A 26784-nucleotide genomic window follows, 5' to 3' on the forward strand; every position below is an offset into this window, starting at 1 on the left:
AAGGATAGCAGCCTGGCCCATCTGCCCAGCCCTCTCCCTCACCCAGGACTGGGAACACCCCCACCACCGCCCCAGGGTGCCCAAGGGCACCTTGAGGTTTCCTTTTCTTCCGCAAACAGGAGGTGACATAGCGCTCCAGTTCACGCAGGGTGGATGGCTTCAGGGTCTCGAAGTCAATCTCGATCTCGTCGGGGTTGGAGTTCTTGAGTGAGGGCTCCCGCGACTGAATGATGTGCACCACGCGGCCCAGCTTCTCACCAGGAAGCTTGTTGATGTCCAGGCTAAGCTGCCGCTTCTCTTCATACGACATGGGCTTGCACTTGTCTTCTTCCTCCGACTCATATGTGGGAGGGGGCTTGCTCTTCATGGGTGCTGGCTCCTTCTTGCTACGAAGGGGTGATGCAGACACCATTAAAAATGGGTCCCTGGGGGAAGGTGGGTGCATATCCCTCCATTTAGGGCTTGGGGAGGCTTCCACACCCCCACCCAGTGGTCTTCACAGGAAACAGGGGGCGCTGGCAGCGCCTTCCTGGGGGCACGTGGCTGCAGTTGAGACCACAAGTGGTGAACTGGGGGGCTGCTGTGGTTTGTCTTGCCGCCTGCACCATGCTACCTGCTATCCTCCCTGCCTCAAAGGCCCATCCCAGAAAAAAGAGCAGAGAGGCAGCCTCCCTCCCCACTGTCCCCATCTGGACTAGGGGCACTGGTGGGGGTAAGGGTGACCCACAGACCTTGTGTTGTTGTTACTGGTATTATTTTTCTTTGTCTTTTTGGGAGGAAGTTCCTTGGCTTTGCTTTTCTTATTCTCCTCCACTTCCTCTTTCTTTTTGTGCTTTTCTTTTTTCTTTTCCTTTTTGTCTTTCTCCTTTTTCTTTGGTTTGTTCTGCTGGGGCTGTGAAAGGGCTGCAAGCTGCTCGTGCACGGCTTTGAGCTGTGGAGCAGACAAGCAAGACACACACTCCCGTCACCCTGGTCTCTGGCCCTCAGCTCCATGACCTGCCGTCTCACTAGATATCCAAAGTGCCCATGCCCACCCAGACCCTTAACTCCCAGGGTGGCCCAGTGTCCTCCTTGTCAGAGGAGTCACTCAAGCCCCATGACCATGCTGGTTCCAAGAAGAGGGTCCCTAAAGAGGCTGGGCAAGAGCGCATAGACAGGGACTTCCCTGGTGGTCCAGTGGTTAAGACTCCGCGCTCCCAATGCAGGGGGCCCAGGTTCATTCCCTGGTCAAGGAACTAGAGCCCGCATGCGGCAACTAAAAGAGCCCGCATGCCGCAACGAAGAACCCGCACTCGGCAACTAGACCCAGCGTAGCCAAATAAATAAATATTTTTTTAAAAAAAAGGAGCGCATAGACACATGTGGGCGCTAAAGGCCTAATGGCCAGCTGGTGGAGAGAGGAGAATCCAGGAAGCCCCAGGAGAGACGGACACGCTGGCTCGGCCTCCTCCTTCCAGATACCAGAAGGCTCCAAAAGCCTCACCTCTGCCCAGGGAACGGCCATGTCACCCCATCTCCATACCCACAGTGTACATATAAGTATGAACAATATGCACCTGACCTGGCACAAGGGGACCAGTGGGAATTCTGCTCATGCTGGAACTCATGCTGGGGGCGGGGGGGGAGGCAGGGGGGTGGCGGGGGGTTTTGGTTTGAAAATGGGGCTGCCTGTGTCCTCACCTGCTCCTGGAGCTCAGCCAGTCGTTGGGCTCGCTCCTCCTCGGAGTCATCAGTGGAGCTGTCACTGTCTGAGGAGCTATCGCTGCTGCTGTCACTGGATGAGGGCGGGGCCACAACCTTGGTGGGCGGTGGTACCGCTGGGGAGGACACAGCCACCACAGGCTCCTCGGGCTCATCCGGCATCTTGGCAAAGCGCATCTCGAACACATCCTGGAGGTGAGGGGTAGGGGGAAGCTGTGCCCGTGAGGGCTGCTGGGTGCCCTGGGGGCGCCTGGACTGTGGCCCAGCGTCACACTATCCCTGGCTGCTGGGGGTGACTCAACAGGAAGCAAAGAGGGCTGAGTCAATGGTGACCCCCTTCCTTATCACTAAGGCGAGGGGGCTGGCAAGGGCCCCCTGATAACTCTTTCAACACTCCTCTTTCAAATCTCACTTTGGGGAGAAAGGTGCTCCCGACATGGCCTGGCACCCACTCCCTGGGAGACACAGCCGAGGTGAGGACAGGTGACTCACATCACAGGAGATAGCCAGCCCAATGAGGACATCAGTCTGGGGATCCTCGACAGATGGCAGGCCCGGACAGGACCCACAGAAAGAGTGCTCTGAGGCTCCCATCAGGTTGATGCTCATTCAGTCAGCACATCTCAAGGGAGCCTTCTGGACGGTGGGCCGGGCACCAGGACACAACAGTGAACAGAACAGGGGTCTTATGGTTCACATTCCCATAGGGAGCGGGTGGGGTCTGCAGTTTTAGAGTTCCAGAGGGAACAAAGGTCCCAAGGTGGGAGTGTGGGAACAGAGCCCACAGCCAGTGAGGAGATCAAGTCCTCGCTGTAGTGGGCACATAACTGAGCAGGGCCATGCCACTGCCTGGGGCATCTCCAGGGTACACCAGAAATGTGAGAAAGGTATAGACGAGATATGGGGCGCTGAGGACAGGCTATGGGAGAGAGCCAGCCTTGTGAGGTGCAAGCAATGTGAGCAGAGACTCTGGGCTGACTGAGCATAGGATCCCACCCCAGGAGCTCCTGAGATCTGGTTTTCCAGTAGGATTTTGAGACCTGCTTTAAGCCTGGAATAAGTCAGTTAACACAGCAACTCACATAACAGAAGGGGGGCCTTCCTCAAGTGTGAATCGATGTTTGAGAGAGCAGCATGGCCCAGAAGGGCTGTGGGGGTTGAGCTCCAAGGCTGCTATTTCAAACTTGAGTATATTTGACAGAGCCCACCCTAGAAGACTCTCCTGATGTCTCTGGAACGCAGCTTCAGGTTTCCCCGCCCCCAGGAAACTGGAAAAGAGTGACCTGGGCAGCAGGGCAGGCATTCCACACAACTGTGGTACTGTCCCCTCCCCTCCAGACTACTCAGGTTCGGTCTCCTCCAAGGCAGGTTCTCCTCTCAGCAAGGTGCTGCCTGAACTCTGCTATCTGAGTGGTTTTCAGTTTAAGTACTAGAAAGGCAATAACTTTCTAATTTAATCAGAAATAAATCATGGAGCAGATCTGAGGGCAACAGAGAAGACAAACAGGAGGGATGACCAGATACCATCATCACTCAAGCTGCCAGGGAGAGGGGGGGCTTCACACCAGGTGAGCAAGACCCTCTCTGCTCACGGTGCCCTGGATGTGGGCAGGCTCAGGTCCATGACTGACCCACATGAGCATCTGGAAGAGCCAGGCCTGCTCTTAGAGAAATGTGTCTAAGAAGGTGGCAGGGCATCAGGACCCCAAGAAGGGAGAAGGGTGGCAAGCAGGGCCAAGCACTTGGTGCTGCTGGGAGGTGACACTTTACCAAGCGGAAGCTATCTCGTGCCACTGGTATGTGAACCTAGTCCCCCATGCCAGCTGCCGGACAGCTCTACCCTTACCACAAGGACATCCCTGTTCCTGCCCCACAGGCTGTGACTGTTGTAGAAATGGGGGTGGCACCCACCCTAAGGCCTCCTTCCACTCCCTAGCTGCTTCTGGCCCCTGCCCTCCCAAAGCCCCAAGACCAAACAGCAAGGAGCATGAGGCAAAAGCCAGGTGGGTTGCCCGCCTCCTGGCTGTGCCCAGTTGAATGACCCATCATCCTCCCACCTGCACCAGCCCAAGTTGGGGACATTCTGGGAAACACACTCGGGCCTGTGTGCCAGTGAGCTAAGGGCTGTTGCAGAAAACCTTCCCAAGTGGCTGAGACTTGCACCTGCTCTGTGGTAAACAAGAATGATGTGCTCCCTGCCCTCAAGGGGTGAACACAAATAGTTGTAAAGTGCCCTAAGTGCTAAGGTAGAAACAGCAAGGGGTGGCAAAGAGCCTTTGGGGAACTTGAGACCTAAGAATGAGAGGAGGACAATAGCTGCAGACACCCAGGAGGATGGTACAAAAGAAAGGTCAAAGGGGCGTGGGGGCAGACAAGAGGATGGTAAAACCCAATGAGATGCACCCAGGGCAAGTATCTCATGAGGGAGGACAGTGACAGGAAGGAGCGGTGACCACCAACAACCAGCGTCCACCAGGGGAGCAGGGGCTCAGGGCTTCTGCACTGGAGCTGGCAGTGTATTCAGGTGAACCCATCTACTCCGCCTGGTGTGACATTACCTCCACCCCACTCCAAGAATCTGAGCCATGTCGCAATTCTCGACATCAGAAAGAACACTGGTTTCAGAGAGTAAGTATCTCCTCTCGCTGGAATGTTGACCAGGGCCATCTACTCTGGGCTACATCAGATTCATGGAGGGAGCTCCCCTCTTCCCCTTTAGTGAGACAGAGATGCTCAGGTGCTGGGAGGTTGCAGTGCCCGAAGACTCCCAGGCAAACCAGCCTGCAGCTGAGCACAGGTAGAGACCCAAGGAGAAGATGTTGCCCAGTCGGCCCCTCTTTGGCCATGCCTGGATATTGCTGTGAGGCTTAGCCATACCTGGGCATAACCAGGGCAGAGAGATGGGGAGTAGAATGTAGGCCGTGGAGGCCCACGAGGTGCCAGGTGCTGGGGATGCGGCTGTGAGTGAACACTCAGATACACAAACACACTCTCACACACGCTTCAAAAGCTTCCTACCTCTGGGATCTAATGCAGGACCCTAACACACTTTTCTCAGTTTAATTATTTTCCTTGCCGTAAAAACAATTGCGTACCACCATGAATCTGCACTTTCTCTCAAAATAAAACTCTGGTAATCCACATAGGTGCAAAACTTCCTAAATTACTCCTCACTTCACAGTGAGGAGTATAGGACAGTACCACCAGCAGCTCTGGGTCCACCAGCTAGGCTAGCAGCCCTCAGCCCAAGCCACGCTCAGGCTCCCAAGGAAACCCTGAGCCCAGGGGCTCCTGACTATCTTTGTGACCACAGCTGCCAGGTGGCAGGATGTGGGTTTTCTAAAGGCCCAGAATTTAGAGGCCAGAAGAGGAATATGAAGTGGATCCTTTCCTGTAAAACTTTCTGGGTAAATCCCAGTCTCTGTGCACAGCCTAATTAAGAGACAGTAGGTCCCAACACCTCTTACTGAGGCAAACAAGGGCTGGGATTTTGTTACTCCTCCTCCCCAGTGGGCAATCTAGCCACCTAAACCATGCTGATCCTAGAAAGCTTCGAAAGAAAGAAGAAAACACAGCTCAAAATGCTACAAAATACAGGAACTGCCTTCTAGAGAAGTCCACACAGGGGGCCTGCCACATCAACTGGGCTGAATCAGACACCCCCACCTACCTCCTGGCATGTTACTTTCAAGAGCATAGAGACCCACCCTGCAAGGGGCAAAGCAAGCTGGGGGCAGAGGCAGCCCCGTGCTGAGTGGCCCACTGCGCACTGCCCCCTCCCCCCACCTGAAGTGGACCCTCCTCGAGGGCAAGGACCTTGTCCCATCCAGCCTGGTATCTGGAGTCAATGTTTAGAAAAGAGGCTGCTTTGTGGCAAACATCTCAGTGCCCTTGCTATGAGCAAATCCCGTGTCTGGGCATGCTCATGCCACTCCCAGAAGGAAAAAAAAAAAGCAAAACAAACAAAAAAAACCCCATAAAACAGGCACAAAAATTAGGAAGATGAAGAGCTAAAATATATCAGAATATTTTCTTTCTTCTTTTTAAATAAAGTCACTCAAAACAGTGATCTTTGGTGCTGACAGAGAACTTGTTTTGGTTTAGCTGTTTGCATGAGGGCAAATAAAGGGCATGGGTATTAATCTGGGCAAATGCTATCCAAGTCCTCAGGGGGGAGAAGGAGAGAGAATGGGGAAAGGGGGTGAGTGTGCCTCTCTCTATGGGCACCACTGCCACCTAGTGGCTACATATGAGAATTGCAGAAAAGTTATAAAGCCTGATCTGCTTCAAGGATGGGAAATGCAAAAGTAAATACTGAAAAAGGAAGCTTTGTGAAGAAAGCAGACAACACAGCACTGAATTAAAGAGAATCCCCCTTCCAAAAACAGAACGAAACAAAAAACCTCAGATAAAATAAACAGCCAGTAGAAACACAAACCTTCAAGTCTGAGTGTGTGTTTAACGATAGCCAGGTCCATGTTAATAAGTTGTTTTTTTTTTTTTAAACACCTAGAGTTTCAGGGCACTAAAGGCTAACCCAGATAGGCTGCAGTGAAAGAACAAAGGGGACCATGCCTTGGCTCCAACATGATGACATAGGAGACACTATGCTGGTGAGTGCATGACAACGTGTGGAGCTAACAGAGCTGGGAGGCAGGCGGGAAAGCAGGGCTCAGGCGACCTCTGATAGACACCAACCCACAGGTCACCAAAGGCCTTTTGCAAGCCTCGCTTCTGGAACCATTTCACAGACGGCTGAGAAAGCCTGGTGTGAGAAAGCCCCACCCAGATGCCAGGAGATGGCCTGATGCAGGATGTGCAGACTGGACCTGTACCTTGTGACAGCAGGTGGCCCAGCCCACAGTCTGCTCTGACCCTGAAAGCAGAAGTGCAACCTGGGGCCTTGGGGAGAAGAGGCTGGGAATTTTTATTATGTGTAATTTCAAATAATAATAATAATAATAAAACAGATTATAACAGTACTAAATATCGACTTTCTTCTCCATAATTTTTAACTCCTGATCGTTCTACCCAAAGATATGTCTCTGCTTAAATTGGGGTATATGCTTTTCCTTTTTTTTTTTTTTTAAACAGAAAAAAGTGGAGTTAGTTCACATATTTATGCTGTAATCTGCCCCTCCCTTCCACCCATGTGTGCACTCCACAGCGTACATCACCCAGAATCAACTTGAAGGGGCCACGAATCCCACCCATTAGTGCATCATGGCCACACAGAACATCTAGAAGCAGCCGCCCTGAAGCGGGAAGGCAAACAAAGGCTTTCAAGGCTCTGGTGAAGAAATGCCCACAGTTGGGCAGTTACTTCAGCTCACAACTGTGACAAAGTGTCTACCTGGCAAGAGTGTCCCTCGCCGACTTGAGACAGGTCTGTTTTGGAGAAGAGGTTGGGCCATGCACAGGACGCACACTCTTCCAGCCAAGGGCAACCGAATGCAGGGGGGCGGGGGGCTTTCAGTGGAACACCCCAAAATCCAAAATGCCCAAGACCATAACCAACCACCCTGCTTTAATCATAAGGAAATAATCCCAATGTAAAATTTATGTGTTATCCTGACTTTAGTCCACTCTTCCAAAGCAACATGGCTTTATACCAAAGCAACATGGCTTTATACCAAAGCAAGTGACAAAATCTGCCAAGGCCCACAGTGGCCTGGCCCACCCAGGACCCAGCCAGCCTGCTCCTCTGCAGGATGCCACACCTGGAGCTCCCCGAGAGCCTCACCTGGAGCTTGCGGGCCATGGCCACCACCTCATGGTCAGGAGGGTTGTATTTGTAGCAGTTGGAGAACATCAATCGGACATCGGCACCAAATTCCTGAGCATCACGGTACTCACGGGCCTCCAGTTTAGACTAGAAAGACAGGACGGGTCCTGGTTAGCCATGGCTGCCCCTGCTCCAATGGGGAGGTGGCAGCAAGGAGGGCTGCCTGTAGGAAGGAGCAAGTCAACTTCGCAATGGCTCTGGGTTTAACCCAGACCACAGTGGGGAGAGGTTATCACCCCAGTTCTCAGCACCAGGTGGACAAGGAGATACTCCAACAGCAAGTCTCAGGGCCAGGAACTGCCCTGCTAGCATCCAAACCCACCCACGTTGCCTGGCTAAAAGGCAAGTGGACAGAGAAGCCACAGAGGTAGAGCTTAAGCCAGAACTGCAAAGGGAGGGCTGGGCCCAGTTCTGACCTGGCCTGTACTTGTCCTGGTGACATCAGACAGGACACTGGTCATAAGGAACACAGCAATGTCCCCTGCTCTGCCCATCCCACGTTTGGGCAGGCTTACTCCACTCTCAGAAGGAGAAAAGTGCCAAAAGGTTTAAAATAAACAAAATCAAAAAGGCCTCAAAATACTACAGTGAAAATGCCAGCACTTGTGTGCCTCTTACTAAGAGACACCAAGGCCCTCTCCATGACATAGAGCCTGGCAAAGTCGCCGCTCCCCAAACTCTCCAGGAGCATCTACAGTGTGAAGGTATCTATGGGCACTAGGCCTCAAGGCCACAAGAGGGCTCATCCTCAGATGAGGGAAAGGGCAGCATTGGTCTGTGACCAAAATGACCACATGATCTCAGATGACTCCCCATAATCTCCAGCAGGGGGCACTGGGCTTCTCTGGGCTGGTGAGAAGAGCCTAGACAGCTACTAAGACTGGGCCCTCCTCTTGAACAGGCCTCAGACATGCTGGCCTTCCTTATCCCAGGGAGCCCCTTCCCCAGCTCCAGGGGCACACCCACTAACCTTGATTGTGCTCATGTCCATGGGGTGCTTGATGATGTCACAGTAGTCATGCAGGCCCAGCGCCTCCACGTCCACGGGCTTGTAGAAAGGCCAGGCGTAAGCTGCGTGCTTCTTGGCAAACATCTCCTTGAGAATGCCACTACAGCACTTGAGCTGCTCCGAGACCTTGCTGCTTTTATCTGGCGCTGGGTGCTGCTGCGAGTCGGGCACGTCCTTCTTCGGGGGTTTAACAGGCCGGCTGCTCTCCCGCCGGGGGCCCACCAGCTTGGTGGTCTTGGGCTCCGGGGGCAGTGAGGGTGGCTCGTGAATGGGGTCGATGGTGGTGGGGGTGGTGGTGTCCGCTTTCCTCTTAACCCCCTTCTTTGTCTGCCGAGAGCACAGGCGCGATAGGCACGGTCAGAGGCAGCGGCCGGCACAGCGGGCCCTCAGGGTCACTCCTGAAGCCAGGTCCTTTCTAGGGTCTCAACACTCACAGGGAACAGGGCCCAAAGGTAAATTCCACAGGTGAAGGACTGAAGACAGGGAAACCCTGTCCCACCACTCTCTTCTGCAGCTGGGACAGGACCCTGCCAGTGGCAGGAGAAAGCACATAACTGAGTGTGGGATCTGCTCACCAGAGGCCAAAGAGACTTCTGAAAGCAGTTTCCTACATGCCAGGGACCTCTCCCAGAGCCAACCTCTGTCACTCTGGCCACCCATGGGAGGCACATTTCAGAGACTGTTTAGACAGCATCTGCAAATATGCAGTCTAAATTAGAAATGGGAAGCGGGGCAGCAACCCCCTGGAAGGTGTTACTCAATTACGGGATCTGTGGGTCAGCAAGACAGCAGCTTTTAGGCTGTGCTGATTTAAACACAGCTTGATCCCCCCAGGTCCTAAATACCCACAAGTGCCCTGGGAGCCAGAAGCATCAGCAAGGATAGGTGACTGTCTTCTGTAAGCCTCACTACAATGGAGTGGAAGGGGAGGCAAGGGTCATCTAGCTGAGGTGACCGGAGCCAGCCAGTGGTAAGGCTGGGCCACACACACGCACAGGACGCTCACCTTCACAGGCTGTGGGGTGGCCGCGATGATGGGCGGGTGGCTCTGCACAGGCTGGGGGGCTGGTGCGGGCGGGGGCAGTGGCTGAGGGGGCACCGGCGGGGGTGTCTGCAGTGGCTGGGGAGGCACCACTGTCATGACAGGGGTCTGGACGATGAGGTCGGGGGTGACAGCGGGGAAGGGGTGAGGTGTGGCCTGCACGGGTGGAGGATTCTGCTGAGGGGTCTGGGTCTGCGGAGGAGTCGATGCTTGCGTTGTGTTTGGTACCGTAGAGACGCCAGGTTTTGCTGTCCCTACCAATCATAAAAGGGACAGGTGGTTAGATGCCATGCCTGCACGCCGGCTGACCTTGTGGGGACACTGCCACATGTGGCAAGCACACATCGGCGTGGGCATGGCAAACAGTGCCTCTGTAACTATTTGTCTAAGAGACAGAACAGCCTAAATACCTTGGACCTCAGCCAAATCTGTCCACCTGTCCCAGGGGGCTCTGAGAGTAGTGGCATACCACATTCCACACTTCCTGGGGTGTCCTGGCTCCAAGTCCTGATTTGGGGACTCGGGCACAGAGTCCCCTTCACGAGCATGAAGGCTTGAGCCAAAGGAACAGGAAATACACGCTGAGAGTCAGCACCAGGACACTGACAGCAAAAAAATGCTCCTTGGTGCTTTCAGGCAGAGCTGTCCTCATTCCCAGAAACACTGCCTTCTGAGTAAGCATTTCTGGCAAGGGGCCGGAATCAGCAGCCCTGGCCAAGGTTTCTGGAAATTGGCCACCCCCACCTCTCTGAATCACAGGGGGAGGCTGGACGGCTGCTGCCCTTCATGACCGGCTCAGTCTGCCTCCCTGCAGTTGTGTGAGTGAGCCGAAACACACGAGGCCCTACATCCACCCCATGTAAAGACCAAACCCCTTGTCCCAGGCAGGGAGGATGGGGCTCCTTGGTTGTAAGGATATTGGACGCCTCTGGGCAGGTTCCATGGCTAAGGGGTGACCCTCAAGACCAGCTCTCCTTGGCTACCCCTCAGCACTGCAGGGGATCTAGCCAACCCCCTCTGCTCCCATGAAGCCACCACTTCCACGTGGGATAGGAAGTCACGTGAAAGCCCACTCCTTAGAGAAGCAAACAACTCACAGCACAGGCTACCTTGCAAACATCACCTTTCTGCAGCACGGAGCTGCGGATGGCAAGATGCAGAAGGCAGCTGTTTAAACTTTTCCTAGACAGAAACATTTCATGAGTAGGCTACTCCCTACCAGCTGGCCTTCAGAATCCTGTGTCAGGCTGGGGGGCAGGGGTAGGTGCTAAGATAGACAAAGACGGCTTGACTTCAGAAGGCTATCAAATAGCAGGCATGGCTCCAACACAAGTGTATTAATAAATAATTCAAATAACAAACCTTAAGGCTCTAAGACTGGAATATTAATTAAAACTGCCCTTGATCAGGTTAATTTATCTAAAATGAAAAACAAAGACTGACTATGGCACTGGTGGGATGAAGAATTCAAATAATTTAAAAATGCTTTGAAAAAGTTATACTTCCTTTTTAACTGAAGTCCATCAAAAAAAAAAAAAAAAATGCTAGGCCCAATTTTTTCTACTTTGCTGGAGGGTCACATGGTCATATGACCCTCTGGGCTGGTTCCCCTGATGAACCTGGCCTCACCATACCCAAACAGCAACAAGGCAGGGAGTGTATAATATAGTCGTCTTCCCACCACTCCCAGTCTCCACGTGAAATTGGAGAAGGCTGGCAAAGACTAGGGAGAAATAAAGCCAATTTCCCTGCTTTACTGTTCCCCAGTATATCCCCAAAGCGGCTCACTGGGGCTTGCGGAAATGCCCATTTCACACTGCCTTAAGGGTCCCCACTTTGCCACAGGCTATTTCAGTGTGAAGCTAATAGTGCTGGGGACACGGAAGGTACCCTACCTGCTTCTTTCCTCCCACGTCCTCTTCCTTTTGCCTGGACTATCATGATCTCAGTTTCTTCAGTGGGCAGTTCGTTGATTTTTTGCAAGAAGAGCTTCTCCAGAGCTTCTGCCATTAAGACTATGTCATCTCCAGGCTAAAAGAGGAGACACATGGGGTGAGGGTTGGAAAGCCCTCCCCACCTTTCTAGACAGAACAAGAGCTCCCCATCCTATGCCCCAAAGTGTGGAGCATCATATTCAGGGTCCTTCCCCAATCTAAACCCCAAAGGGCCAAAACACAGCTATCCTACCTGGCATCATGGAGGCTTCATATGCCTGCAGGTCGGCTGCCTCTCTAGTCTTTTAACCTCTGGCTTGAGAAACCATCCCAATGCCTTAAGTATCTATCAAGCACTGCCAACCACACACAGGGGCCCCCCTTGCACTACAGCCTCCTTCGACATAATTCAACTTCACTAGCATTATCTGAATTACACAGGATTTCTTGCCACAGATACATGAGCAGGGCTCCAACAATAATGTTCCCTAGTACATCCCCAAAGCAGCTCACTGGGGCTTGGGGAAATGCCCACTTCACACTGCCACGTGCTGTTCCCACTCAGCTCTAAATGGAGAACCTCATCTGTCCACATTTCCCTTAAACCTAGTGGTGAGAGCTGAGACTTTAAACAAATGATCTGGCTTCAAGACACAATCGAGCTGAATGGTTTGGCTACTGGGTTAAGTGACATTTACGTCTACATGTAAGACCGACCCTGTAAGGGGACACTTGATTCTATGGCCATTAGCTGTCAATGGTCATGTCCACAGTTCCAGATGAGGCGGGCGGGCCCCACTGTACCCTCTCTCACATTTAGGTGTCTGTTTGAGCACACCTTTGTACAACTGTATCTTGGTAGGCTCCTTCCTGACAATTTGTGTCATCCAAACAGACTTTTTAATGAGTCGTCACTGTCCTTTTCACACCTTCTCTACTAGACATGCTCAAGAACCAAAGGCCCAAGGGTATCAGAAGCACATGCTTCCAGCTAACAAGGACTGCTTGGAAACACGACCAAAATGTTTTTGGCCTCAAAAGAAACACACCCAGTCACAGGCAAAACCAGCAGTCCCATTTACCTCTGCTGCCAATGGTCTCCTCTCGTTGGACTCTGATCCCACCTGCACCCAGCACCCCTGCCCAATGGGTTCCAGACACGCCCACCTCCTCCTTTACCTTCTCCTTCTCCATCAGCCTCCACATCTCACCTTGTTGTAGATGTAACAATTTGTAAACATAGTGTTGAAGTCCTGGATACATTCCTGAGCATTCCAGTAATAGTTGTTTTCCAAGCGCTTCTTTATTGTTCCCATATCCATAGGTGTTTTAATGATCTTATAGTAATCCTGGAGAGCAGAGAGAGCAAAAGGCCAATGTCACCTCTGCAGCCATGCAGTACTCACAGGTGGGCCTGCAGATGTCACTCCAGGTCACTCTACAGACATGCAGACCTAAGCTCTTCCATGGCATCAGTGAGCCATCTCATGGGGATCCCAAGATAAAGTGGATCAGGGAAGGATTACTAAAAGCTGGGTGGCAATTTAGAGAAAAAATGTGCAAGTTTGCCAGCTGTCCTGTCTGGGAACAGGCTAGGCTGTCTTTACTGAGATCTATGTTCTCCTCTATTTTTTTTGATGTTAAAATGTCCTTTCATTTTTAGTAAGTAATGCAGAAAGCATACAACCTTTAAAAAAGTGGTTCTTATCTGGTAAAATAACCCATGGTAATTTCTACTTTCTCCCCCTGTTTCAAATTTTCCACATCCATAAAATGCAAAATCCTACAGAACCAGCATTCAAGCCCACCCGTAACAACTGGATCCCTTGCTTCCTGTCACACTAAAGAACCAAGGAGCAAAAGCCTCTACCTTCAGTTCATCGCACTTCCATTTCTTTTACCTGCACAGTCTACCACTAAGGATCCACTAGTATCTGGATACAGTTCAACAACTAACCAGGTTAAGTGCCAGATGAGGAATCAAATGGACAGCCCTCACAATCCTTAGTAAAAACAAAACAAAAAACACCACACAACCCCCTCTGCCCCCTGCCCCCCCCCCCACCGCCCCCGCCCCCGGCAGCAGACCCACTCCTCAAACCTTTGGATCTTACTCTACAAGTGCTAAACAGAAGAAGCCAGACGGCAGGCGTAGATGTCCTAAAGCTCTTCAAATCAAACTCTCTTCTACCATCATAACTTTTTCTAAATCGAAACCTATTCTAAAACCAAATGCTTATTTTTAACATCAACCACAGGAGGAATTTGGGGACAGATCAGGCAGTGCCCAGGTTTCCAGGTGGAAGGACCACAGAGAGCCAGGCAAAAAGGGGGACCTGCATACAGCCATCCAGCCCCACTGAGAACCACATTCTCTGAAGCTCCCGCAATTAGACTCAGGTGAAGTTATCAGAACCAAGTCCAAGGGGAAGCCTGACAGCAGAGGGGCAGGCCTATGCTTTAGCAAGCACCGAGGTCCTGCCCAGGAACAGTGGTGGACAATACTGAAAAGGTGAGCAAGCGGTGTGAGGTTCTGAGTTGCTCTGACACCCATGAGAAAGGAATAGAAGCCACTGGCATACACATAGGGCTGGCAAAGATCACAGCCCTGCCCAGCCTCAAGGGGCGACTGAACCAGACCTTCTACGTTACATTTGCTCTGACCACCTTTCCCAAGAGAACCAAGTCCAAATATATCTGCCCCAGGGGAAATTTAGATTTTATTCCACGGCCAAAGGTCTACTTAGAATGGTGTCAGGTGCTTGAATTGGCCTCAGTGTGTCAAAAGTGGTTCAAGGCCCAACAGGATAGTGGTTGAGGACAGAGTAGGAAGGAGGAGGTGAGATGATGACAGAAGAGGATGGGGGCTGGGAGGACTGAAAGGGAGACAGGGGTTTAAGGGGCATGACAATCCAACTGTACATGTGTTCTGAATGAAAGAGGCACAAGCATTCTAATAAGAAGCCCAACAAGGAACAGGGGCCAAAACACAGGTAAAGATCTAGAAGGCATCAGAAAACAGAAAAAGAATGAACCCTTTTTTGAGGTGGCCCTATTAATATTTCCTGGAGAAGGGGATGTCCCTGGAAAACTGGGCATTAGTATGACATTGCTCCCAGCCAAACAGCCCTGCCCCACTCCTCAGGGTTAGCCCCTAGCTCTCCCACCTCTCTTCTTCCTACGTCAGAGCTGCTGAGGGTGACATCTAGTCACACTGTGGCCCCTGGGGAGCCTGGCCTCCACTTCAGAGAATGACCTCAAACTCCCAAACCCCTTGGCCTAACAGACTACCCACCCGTGTCTGTCCTGCTGGCTGGGATGCTGCCTTCTCAGGATCTCAAGTCCCCCAATTCCCCTTTCTCCTTAGTTTTCACCCTCTCAGCTCTCCTTGCCTCTGCACCCCCTGCATCTTCCTGTAACAAACCAACCCCTCCTCCATCTGGCCCTGCCGCGCTTTCCCTTCAAAGCCAAGTTTCTTGAAATGATGGCTTCACATCCTCACCTTCTGATTCACACCGTCGCGAATCTGGTTTCTACTTCTGCGTCACATCTTCCTAAGGTCACCAATGCCCTCCTAAAGGCCAACAGTAGGGTCAGGTCGGAATCCTCATCTGTTTGACCTCCCTGTAGTCTCTGACGTAGAAACTTGGGGGACTGCTCTCTGCGGGTGATTCTCCTGGCCTCCCGCCTCCCTCCAGTGCTATAAGAGCTGTGGGCCCCCCTTGGATTCCAACCCCCAGCTCCTTCTCTCCCCATTCTTTGCATTTGCTCTGGGAAGGTCACCTCACCTGTGGACCCCGCAGGGCCCAGCCCATTAGCCCAGCTAGAAACTGGTATAGCAAGCTCTCCCAAGAGCCTCCCCCCAGTGACGGGTTCGCTGCCTCTACTCCTGATTGTGGTCAATGATGAGAGTGACCTCTGAAGTGCAGATTTGGTGAGGACCCTTCTTCTGTTCCCATGCCCTTTCCTCAGTCGGTTCGTGACCCAGACCTGCAGTTCCCCCTCCTGACTCTCCTCCCCTGAGTGCATATGATGGGTATTCAACGGATAGATAGTACCGGCCAGCTGTTACAGACACAGCAACTTTCAAGCAAGGAAGGTCACACTGGTGTGTCCCTCCTTCTTGAAACCGGACGCCTGGCAGAGGCTGAGGATCCTATACCCATGCAGCTCTAACCCGTAAACCCATATCTGGGTCAACTGCAACAATCATCTAATTCCAATTCCCTCGCCCAGGTGAGTGTGTGGGATTTGGCAAACAGCAGAGGGCAATTTAAAGACAATTAGTCCTTGATGCTTTGAAGAAAGGAAAAAATTAACACATTTATCCCGTTTGCTCCCGAGGTTCAGTTAGAGGTACAAGTTGAGTTTCCAGAACCATTTGCTAGGAATGTGGGCAAATGGAAAGCTCTCAAAGGAAAAAGGAGAGGAACAGGGGTACAAAAGAACAAAGGCAAGTGCAGTGTGGCCACAACAAGGCAGGCAGGTGTGAGCGGGTATGCAGAGGCAGCCAGAGACAAAGCTGCACCCATACTCCCTTCTCTCCATCCAGGCCACCTCCATGTACTTGGCTCCCTGGGAGTTATTCTACTACCTTTCCCTGCCCTGTGCTCTGGGTGATGATGACAACACCAGTACCAGAAGAGGTACTGCAGCAAGCCAGTCCCTCTCACAATCTGACCAACCACATCTGCTAAACCTACTGGGTGAAGCGGGCTGACCACATCTGAGGAGGGAGGGCCCGGACCATCAAGTGACCCCACTTTAGCTCCCCACGGAATTGAAAGGCAAGCTGCAAGCAGCCCTCTACCCGTTTCAACATCTCTACAGAATATTTCCCACAATGCTAGTATCAAAGAAACCAGTTATTATTTAGGCCAATGAGCACGTTTTCTCTCCTTCCCTACTTCCATTCATCAGGACTGCTGAAACCACTCAGTCAAGGGCCTCGTGGGTGCTGGAGTTCAGAGCTGGACCCCGCACTTTTCACAATGACTCCAAAGGCATCTCTACCCTCCCGTAAGTCCACCCTCACCAGGAGCAACACAGGAGGAGACCTGAGGACGGCAGCCCCGGACCCTGCCCAAGTTACTCACAGGGAGGTTTAGCTTGACGGCATCCACAGGCTGCTGGAAAGGCCACGCAAACTGGTGTTTCCATAGTGTCTTGAGCACCACTTTGAGCAGATATTGCAGTTGGTTGGTCTGCCTCTTGGGCTTGTTGGGGTTGGAAGTCTCCGGGGGAGGGGGGTTGGTGCTGGCTGTGTTGGCTTGCTGGGGTTGGGCCTGGGCCTGCGTTGTAGACATTTGGGTAGTTTCTAGTCCATCCCCCATTACTGGCAGATTTCTCAATCTCGTCCCAGGGCCGCTCTCCGCAGACATGCTACTGATCCCATCACATTCTTCACTGGGCACTCTACAAGGGAAGAGAAAAGCTACCATCAGAGACCAGGCAGCAGATGGGTGTCACTCACAATGACACATCTCCCAAGGCTGTGGCCTCCAAAGGCTGAGCTCCTCTGGTGAAGACTGATCAGGTTGGCTGGGGAGACACTCCATGCACTGACTAAAAGGGCCCCAGTGAGCGTGCTCCTCAAAGATTCATCATCCAGTAGGGAAGAGAGATCAGGTACCAACTCCGAGAGCCAGGACATGGAGTCTAGAGTCAACCAGGAGCTGGAAGGGTCTATGGGAGCTATGGAGTTCACAGGGAAGTGGGTACAATACGCGACAAACCAAGTTTTCACATCTGAGAGTTTTTACGGGACACTGTGTATGAGAGAGGATGATTTGCAAGCCCCAAATCATGTCGTTTTCATTGAAATTCTTATTTGTATTTGTGGCTCATGAAGCATCTAGCCAAGTGAGTAATTCCACTTGGTGAGTGGGGGCCAGGCAGGACGGAGCAGGAAGGCCAGGCTGCCCACTCCTGACTAGCCCACGCAGTCCACTGCTGAGTGCTCACACTTATGAAGAACATTTTCTTGGTAACTTAAATCATGCATGTTTGCTGATTACAGAAATACCACAAGGTAACTGTGGTAACATAAAAATGAATCCATACTTGACCTACTGTTCTATTAACCAGCTTTTCAAAGCTTATTTATAAAGGTGTAGAGGGGCACCTCCTGTGATCGGCTAGGGGCTTGGGGGTGGCACATGAGCCCTCCCCTCCATCAATGCTTTATTTATTAGCACTCTGTCCTGTGCACTGCCCTCAACAACGCCTGCTTCAAGACACACCATGAGCATCCCTGCAAGGGCGACTTTGTGCACCTGTCCAGTTATTCTAACAGGACAACCACAGGGCAGTGGGTTCATGTTTTTAATGTCAAACTGTCCCTCAGAAACACACTAACCCAGTGGTCCCCAACCTTTTTGGCACCAGGGACCAGTTTCGTGGAAGACAATTTTTCCACGGAAGGCGGGGGTGGGGGCTGGGTATATGGTTCAGGTGGTAATGTGAGCGATGGGGAGAAACAGATGAAGCTTCACTCGCTGGCCCGCCGCTCACCTCTTGCTGTGCAGCCCGGTTCCTAACAGCCCGTGGACCGATGCTGGGGGTTGGGGACCCCTGCACTAACCCACCCCTTACTCAGAATGCCGAGTTTCTTCACTCTATTAATGAGAAGAAACATCTGCTCAAAAGTACTGATCTGCACTTTTTGTGCACTATTTTTCCGGCACCTTTCTGAGGGCAAGAAAAAGGAATAATCAGTCTCTGGAGGAAGAAAGACTGAAAGTAAGCTAGGAGCTGCCTGCATGTAATGAGCAACTCCAGTAATAAACCTAGGAGTTCAGTGAGGGTAAGAAAACCTCTGTGGCTGAGGAAGTCAGGCAAGGGCTTAGGAAAAGAGGGAAGATTTTTAGGACCACAGGTGCTCGTAGGCAGAGGGCACAAGAAAAAACACAGCAAGCTGGCTGGCTCTGTCACAGCTTTCTTTCTGGAACACACTTAGCACATACTAGGCACGCTAGTTGCTGATGAATTACTTTATAATTCAGTTCAAGTGTAATTTGAAACAAGGTTCTCACAGTGGTTTCTGTAAATGCAGTTCTAGCAAATTACCGAATTTTAAAGCACAAGGGGAGAACTTGCTATGTAAAAGCAACTCAGTGGTGAGTTCCTCATGGGGGGCTGTGGAGAGCTGGACCTCTTGGCCCGAGGCCTGACAAAACTGACATGGCCAGGGAGATCGCTTTCCTTCCAGGGTGCTCTGGTTGATTACAGGTCTAGTTATCAAATGGCCAGAGAGAACACATGAAGAGAGTGCTGCTCCAAGGAAAAGGCTGCCGCAGGGCGGGAACCTGTGCGGGAGCAGCCCATGGCCACTGCATGCAAGACTCTGGATCTTAGCAATTGTCCAATGCTGGAGGAAGGGCGTGTTACAGCAGTGCGAGTTAGGTGTCTAGATGTGGTCTTGCATCTGATGCTAAACTTAACTATTTAATGATGTCCAACTGCTTTCAAGATGCCAGCAAGAATTTAAGAGTTTACGCCCTCCCAGGTAACTCCCAAGACCCAAGAGGAAAGGGACAGCTCCTATGACAACTTCTAAGTTCTCTACACGGAGAACAGCAGCCCAGGAAGAACACTTACAGGAAGGAGGGTTTGCAGGTGCAAAGCCGATCCCTGGTACCTCTCTTGCACACACGGTGCTAGAGATGGGGAAGGGACACCCAAAGCTAAAACCAGATGGGCATCTGGCATAAGAATGTGATGGGGACTGGAGGTGGAGACTGGCTGGCCAGCAGCCCGTGGAAAGCATCCCCAAAGCCAAGAGAGCAGTGTGCTAGGAGTTCAGGACCACGAAGGGACACTTCCTGAAGCAACTTAATTTGATGATGGGCTGATGAAACTTTGCAATAGCACAACACGCTCGAAGGAGCACTGTGGACTGCAATAGTTTCCAAAGGCAGACATGACTGGATAGGCCTGCTTCAGGCTCTGGGGATACAAGGCACTTCCCTTTTCCCATCAGGGGTACTTCTGGTACAAGTATGGCCAGAACTAAGGGCCATGTGGTCCTGGGAAGAAGTGTCATGCAATGAATCAAGGTGGGACAGTGGGGATGGAGGTGCTACTGGTGGGAGGGAGGTACATGAAGTGCACCTGGCTGGGAGCTTGGAAAGGACAGGGTGGATCCTGGAGCCCTGACTTGAGTAAACATACCCCAAAGAAAGCAGGATGGGGCCACATACAGATCCAGGGAGAGGGAGCATCCAAAGGCTGGGATAAGGTGTAGAATCATCAGAAAGGGCTTGCTCAGAGAAGAGAAGAGAAGAGAAGAGAAGAGAAGAGAAGAGAAGAGAAGAGAAGAGAAGAGAAGAGAGGGAAGAAAGAACAAGGGGCTAGGCTGAATCACTTGACACTGAGTGTAATGTGGGAGGAAGGGAGGAATCTGGCTGAGAGCATGTCACTGCTGACCTAAGGTGAAGCAGGATGTGAGGGCAGCCTAAGGAGGCGACAGAAGGAGGCAGTACCTGGAAGCTGCATTTGGCTGTGCATGGAGCTTTGCAGACAAAAAGCATGCCTTCCATTCCTAAAGCGACTGGGCAAGGAAGAGAGAAAAGATTTCTCCAAGTTCTGAGGTTTAGTTGATAAAGAGTGGGACCTCAATCTCAGAGAAGCAGGGTCTATAGCCACCTGCAGAGTGACATGCTAGGGCTCAGGTGGGGCCATGGGAGGGTTCACAGAACCGTGTCCCTGAAGGCACCAGGGAAGCACAGACTGCCTTTAGGTAGATGGCATTTAATTACTTACTCCCCTCTTTTCATTTCTTTTTATTCTCATTCCAGCATTGATAAGCAAAGTCCCTGTTTGTGCCAGTGTGAAAGGTGCTCAGAGGTGTCAGCAGACGATACTATTATTTGGATGGAATTTAACATCATTGTTTTGTTCTCGTGGTTTTTAATTTTACTGATATCCATGTGTGGCTCCTGATTTAGTTTCCTTTCAAAATAAAGGTACTATAAACAAAACAGTAAACTCATTAAAAAAAAAAGAAAAATCCCACAGTTAAGGATGCAAGTATCAAGACAGGGAAGGACAAGGATAAAGTGGGAGTGGTGAGGGCAGCCTGGCCTGTGGCCTCACTCTGTGACCCTCTCCAGAAGAGAGCCAGCCAAGACTTACTGCAGATTCCAGGTGGGGAAGCCAGTGGGCTAGGAGAATTTGTAGAAAACTGCTGGAAGGAGGCAGGACGAAGAGGCATCCACAAGATGGCAGAGACTATGGAGCACTCCCTCGCAAACCCTCCACAGGTAAGTGGATGGGGATGATCTTTTATTGGGCAACAACAGAAACTGGGCTTTGGGGCTAGTAAGACAGAAGGGGGAGACGCTAGCCACAAATGAGATACAGAGAGATACAAGATATGCTGAGTGCTTGGACACAAGTACTGACAGAGGAGCAGCACCACAGAGAAGGAAATATGTCAGTGGGGTTTAAGGACACCTGGAGTCGGCTGGGAGAGGGTTTTCATGCAGCAGGATCAACATGCCCAAAGGAGCAAAAGGGGATGAATGTAACTCTGGCCCCATCAGGAAGGGAGTCTTGGATGTGCTGGAGAAGCAAGCAAGGGAGGGAGGGTGGCATTAAGTGAGGATCTCGTTAAGTGAGGATCAAGAATGATGTGCAGTTTGGTTTCCACTATTAGAGCTCTCCTAGAAAGCAGCTCAGGAATTACACAGCCAAGCATGTGCCAGGTGAGCTATGGCACACAAAGGACAGGAGCAGCCCCATCCTGAAGGAGACATTCTGGCCCTAGGACAGTGGAGCTCTGTCAGCCACAAGGATGCAGGTTGCTGGGGGGGGGGGGGGGGCGGGGGAGCCAAGCCCATCCCACCAGGAGGAAGCAGCCCCATAAATTTTCCATTAAGTAATGACATTCTGGAACTCCTCAAGCAGTGTCCCCGAGGCAAGATGAAATCAAGGTAAATGACTTCTGGAGCTTCCGGGCTGGGCTGTGCCTGTTCTCTCTCCAAATGGACTCTCAGCAAAGCCAAAGGATGGAGGGCTCTGGACACAATCACTTTCCTTCACCTTCAAGCCAGGCCCACATGGGCCCTTGAAGCAAGGAAGCTGAATTTTCTGCTCAAAAAATGAACAGACCTTTCTCTACAGAAAAACTGACCCTTTAACTTTGTCTTATCTCTGCTTTAAATCACTACGTCTACCACAGAGGCCAAAACACCCTTTTTAGCCTGCCAGCTCACATCTGACAGTGACATTTAAATCCTCACAACTCTGAGTTTGCTTCTAGCCTCATCCTCACTTTAAAGATAAGGAAACCAGGGCACAGAGAAGTAACTTACCCAGGAAGTGGAAAGATAGGCCACTTCTATTATGGGCTGCTGTGGCCCATAATCTGACACGATTCCTGGGAAGTTTCAGTTGAGCTTTGAGCGATCCCCATTTGTGAGCTGAACATGCACCCCCAGGAGGGTCCAATGCAAACAGCCAGGATGGGCTGGCCCATCTTAAGTAACATGAAAAACTAAGCACAAGACCCACATACTTGTAACAACTGAGGTCAATTTATAAGGAAAAAAAATGCTGGAGGTTGCCAGCTCAAATGAGAAGGCATGATACGTGTTTGACAGATGAGATGGGATCCATAAATATATCAAAGTTTGTCTTACGACGCTCTGAGGACAACCAATGACAGGTGACACCCACGGCTCCGATATGAGGGATCATGAAATACGACAACTGAGCCATGGGGATAACCATGGGATGCTTTGGGCTCCTGTTCTGTACCCACTTGGGGCCCAGGCAGGACTCGCACCTCAAGAAGCCACACCCAGACAGTCTGTAGCTTGCAGCTCAGCCCTCCCAGGACTGTGGGCAAGTAAACTCCTTGGGAAACTTTAAGAATTGGGAAACTTTAAGAAGCCATTCATGCATACTGCAGCAAAACACCAGAATCTCTAGTCTGTTGTGGGCCAAGAAAGAGAGGCACTGGTGAGCAGCGCTATGTGAGAGCCAACACGACTCTTCTAAGGCACAGATCCAACTGGGTTGACACCTCGGGTAAATTCTTCCCACAGTGGTCGCCTCTACCCTGCACCGTCCCGGCCCCTAGCGTCAACACTCCAAACAACATGGTGGCCACAATGGGCACCTTCTCTGTCACCTTCATGCCTTTCATTTGCTGTACCTGGTGCTTGCCTGATCTCTGTCTGGTGACTCTGATGGTCAGCCCCCCCCACACACACACACGTGGGAGTCCAAGGGCAGGGCCATCTTTACTTTATTCTTGTCCTCAGTACACAGCAAGTACTCAGTGAACGACTCAGGGGCTACAGTGACCACACACGATTGTCACCCTGGGGCTTCTAGCTCAATTTCAAAGCTCTGGAGAAGGAAATCAGCTCGCAATCTCACACGGAAAATTGCTCAGCCACTGCATCCCATCTGAGCTACATGCCAGGCTTGGGGACTCTGCAGTCGACATGATGTTCTTTGAGTGATTAAGCAATACCTGGGTGAGTATGTGAAAAACAATGGCAGGGTTGCTGTAGCCATGGACAGAGAGGGTGTGCACTCCTGTGGTGCGTAAGGCAGAGAGGGACAAGGCTTGTGATGGACAAGGGAAGGCACAACTGATGCAATAACACAGGCACAGGCCTGGAGGCAGGAGAGATACCAGTGCATATGAAGAGCTGAAAGGAGGACAGGCAGGATGGGACAGTGCAAGGGCCATGTGACCATGCTGGGCTTTGGTCCTTCACAAGTCCCAGACTGTGGGGTAGGGAATAGTAGTTCATCCTCAACTATACCTGCACACAGCAGCACGCTGTTTACAGATGCAAAAGATGGGATGCATGGGGACAGGGTAAATCAATGAGGGTGCACACAGGGTGCTCTCTGTGTGCTCTCAATCCTACAGGAAATGAATGGCTCTCAGCACCATGGCTCAATGGGGAAAAGGAGGCTGAAAACTCAAACTTATAAATCTATCTGCAGATATGGAGGAATTAATTGGATTCGCATGGCAAAGTATACCGTCTTCAACCAATTCAACCGAAGTTTTACATCTGAAAGATCCAAATACGCTCTTCCCTCTCTGTTTTCACAATGACCTGTGGTGAAGAGGTGGGAGCCAGCAAGTACTGTGTTGAGATACTTGAAGGTCAAGGGACAGGAAGAGAATTTCACCTATTGTTTCCAACCCAAAGAAGGCTGCATGACCCAACTGTGTGTCTGATTTCTGGATCTACTCCCAACAGGTATCTTACAACATCTTCCCAGTTTAGAGGAATAAGAAGAAAAAGATGAAGAGACATTAGATGGTCCGTGTCCTGGTTCCCAAACTGAGTGTTGAAGCACCACAGGGTGTCACAGTAACTCAGAGAGGCACTGTGGGAACCAGCAGCACAAGGTAATTCATCATGTTAGACTGCACCATATTCCTTTCGACAATATCATATCTTACAAAGCCTGAATTTAGGTTGCTGTGATAAAAAGCAAATATAGTTGGCCCTTTGTGTCTGCAGATTCAACCAACAGCAGATCAAAAATATTTGGGGGGAAACATTCTAGAAAGTTCCAAAAAGCAAAACTTGAATTTGCTGTGCACTGGCAACTATTTACATAGAGTTTACACTGTGTTTACAATTATTTACATAGTGCTTACATTGTATTAGGTATAAGTAACCTAGAGATAATTTAAAGTACAGGACAGAGGACATGCAAACACTATGCCATTAAAAAAAAATTTTTTTTTTTACTGTAGTACAGCTGATTTACAATGTTGTGTTAGTTTCTGCTGTACAGCAAAGTGAATCAGTTATACATATACACACATCCACTCTTTTTTAGATTCTTTTCCCATATAAGCCATTACAGAGTACTGAGTAGAGTTCCCTGTGCTATATACAGTAAGTCCTTATTAGCTGTCTATATTATACATAGTAGTGTGTATATGTCAATCCCAATCTCCCAATTTATCCCTCCCCTCCCCTTTCGCCACTGGTAACCATAAGTTTGTTTTCTACACCTGTGACTCTGTTTTGTAAGTTCATTTGTATCTTCTTTTTTAGATTCCACATATAAGCAATATGTGTCTTTCTCTGTCTGACTTACTTCACTTAATATAAATCTCTAGGTCCATCCATGTTGCTGCAATATAAGGGACTCGAGCACCTGCGGATTTGGGTGCCTAGCAGTGTGTGTGTGTGTGTATGTGTCCTAGAACGAATCCCCCACTGATACCAAGGGACGACTGTACCCTGTAAAAACCAACGTGGGATAGGAAATGTGGATGGCAGGTGTCTAAGGTTCTGGTTCTAAGGTTTGAGGAGTTGTGCGGTACCCAACAGGCACACACATTCCATAAGGAACTGGCTGTAGTAATGCAAGAATATCATATTTCTCCCTTCAATTTATGTGCCCCCCCCAAACAGCTATACCATTGTTGCGACGTTAGTACTTATTCAGTTGTTTCTATCTAACTACCTAATAAACAAAATTGTTAGGTAATTCCTTTGGCCTAAGATCATGATGAAAAAATTGAGATGCTAACGATGCTGTGAACCAAGAAAGTTTGGGAACCTCTGGGTGGGCTAATGAAAATAAAAATGTCAGTTCTTTTCCTATGTTTATAGACCCCCTAATTAAGCACTCCTGCTTTCAAGGATATTGTTTGCTATCCTTCCAACTCATCTAAGGACAGACAGTATTTAGCAGCCAACACAATTGCAATGTTTTTCAAATTTCAACAGAAATATTTTCTTTCCTGGAGATAAGGAGGCGAGACAGACATAGGGTAGGCTTGGGTCTAGGCTTCTGAAGGCAAGCAAGAGAGGAAAAGAGAAAGGCTGATTGCTGGAGATTCAGTTCCAGTTCTGTCCATTGTGAGAGGCTGACAGTTACACTCTGTACTTGTAGTTCCACCTTAACTCCTGGTGTCCCAGAGGGCCCATGAAGCCCAGTGACCCCACCTTGACTCTGTCCTGTCCATTCACTCACCTCCATCCTAAAGTGATACAGCACGCCGGGAGCAAGATGCAAGGGAAGGCAGGAACAGTGCAGGTTAACTGGAAAGCTTCATGAACTCTCCCAAGAAATACAGTGACCATACTCAGCAGAGCTTTATGCAAGCTACCACCGCACACATCTGTGCTAGGGCCTAGAAAAGCTGACCAGTAGGTAATTGCTGCTTCCTGGGCTGATGCCCTGTACTGAACACTTATTTAATCCTCACAGCAAGCCTACATGGGAGGTGGTGGCATCATCACCTTCATCTTCATCCTCCTGGCAACAAAGAAACAAAGTGGGTGGTGGTCTGGTCAGCAGGAGGTCACCTAGGGCTGTGTGTCTCTTGAGTGCTCTGCTCCACAGCTGCCTCTGCTCACCAAACCCAGGGGCAAAGGCCTAGTCAACTGCTGGGCCCAGAGGGTCTGTTGTTTGGCTGAGGGCACCCCACCTCCATGTCCTGGCATGTATTAATCAACAGACTTTCCCTCTCTGCAGAAGCAGCCGAATGTCACATGACCCTCAAGCAAGTTCCAAAGAATTTCACCCCCGCAAACAAATCAAAGTCAAGATAATTCTCACAGCACCTGGCCATCTGTGACTTGGCCCACATCATGGGTGAAATCAGCAGTACACTTCCCTGCTGATGCCATGGGGAGGGGGGTCAAGGGGAGTGGAGACCAAATTATTTATGCTTCCCAAGCAGTAAATGGTCAGAGTGGCTGTGGCTTGAACTCGTTTCATGCCAAGAAAAATGCTGGCCAATGCCAGCTGACCCTAGTCTCTCAAGAAATTACAAGTTCACAGTAGCATTCACCCTTCAGACAAAGAAGGACCCCTCCCCATCACTGAAAGGTTCTCTTATAAAGAATCACTTGGGAGGCAAGAGCAAGAGTCTAACCAGGGACAGAGAAGGGGATGGGGGACCCTGACTTTGGTAAAAACCTGGCAATTTCTCAATACTAGTCAATCTGCAGTAAATCTTATCCTGTGCTAGGAACATCTTCCTTGAAATGTTAGTTACACTGGCTATGGAACACTAATATCAGAAGGTATGTTTCCTCCTGGTCCCAGAGCAGAAGCTACTTCCCATTCACAGTGAAGGCCCGTTCCACAGTGTGATCTGTGTCAGAAGGGAAGCACAAACAGGATTACTTTTCCATCTGACCGGCTCAGGCGGCTGCTGAGAACAGTGCTCGTGTCATCAGCCAGACTGAGGTGTCTGGAGCCTGGCCAGTGGTTGTGTGCTGAGGCAGCTCTTAGAAGCCTTAATCCTCCTTCATGCAGCTTGTACATGCCCCGCCCCCTGCCCCCTGGACTTGCCAAGCAGGGC

At 50.6% G+C, this 26784-nt stretch overlaps 1 protein-coding gene across 8 annotated transcripts in view; it reads right to left on the minus strand.

The window, feature by feature from the left end:
• The window catches only part of BRD4 (bromodomain containing 4), an 80423-nt gene that overhangs the window by 17472 nt on the left and 36167 nt on the right, over positions 1 to 26784 (minus strand). Inside the window, exons 1-10 of one of the 8 annotated variants that reach the window (XM_082382857.1) lie at positions 25446 to 25645; positions 16568 to 16886; positions 12683 to 12820; positions 11433 to 11568; positions 9502 to 9791; positions 8457 to 8822; positions 7445 to 7573; positions 1681 to 1914; positions 732 to 931; positions 91 to 386 (exon numbers count right to left, since the gene is read on the minus strand). In XM_082382857.1, coding sequence (XP_082238983.1) covers positions 91 to 386; positions 732 to 931; positions 1681 to 1914; positions 7445 to 7573; positions 8457 to 8822; positions 9502 to 9791; positions 11433 to 11568; positions 12683 to 12820; positions 16568 to 16886; positions 25446 to 25555 — 2218 coding nt within the window. In that variant the 5' untranslated portion in view covers positions 25556 to 25645. Of the gene's footprint in view, positions 1 to 90; positions 387 to 731; positions 932 to 1680; positions 1915 to 7444; positions 7574 to 8456; positions 8823 to 9501; positions 9792 to 11432; positions 11569 to 12682; positions 12821 to 14973; positions 15046 to 16567; positions 16887 to 25445; positions 25646 to 26784 lie in introns of those variants that run through there. The other 7 variants (XM_082382859.1, XM_082382858.1, XM_082382860.1 and 4 more) reach the window with 7 other exon arrangements.

Source organism: Balaenoptera borealis, assembly GCF_965194805.1.
Source record: "Balaenoptera borealis genome assembly, chromosome: 2".
Lineage (NCBI taxonomy): Eukaryota > Metazoa > Chordata > Mammalia > Artiodactyla > Balaenopteridae > Balaenoptera > Balaenoptera borealis.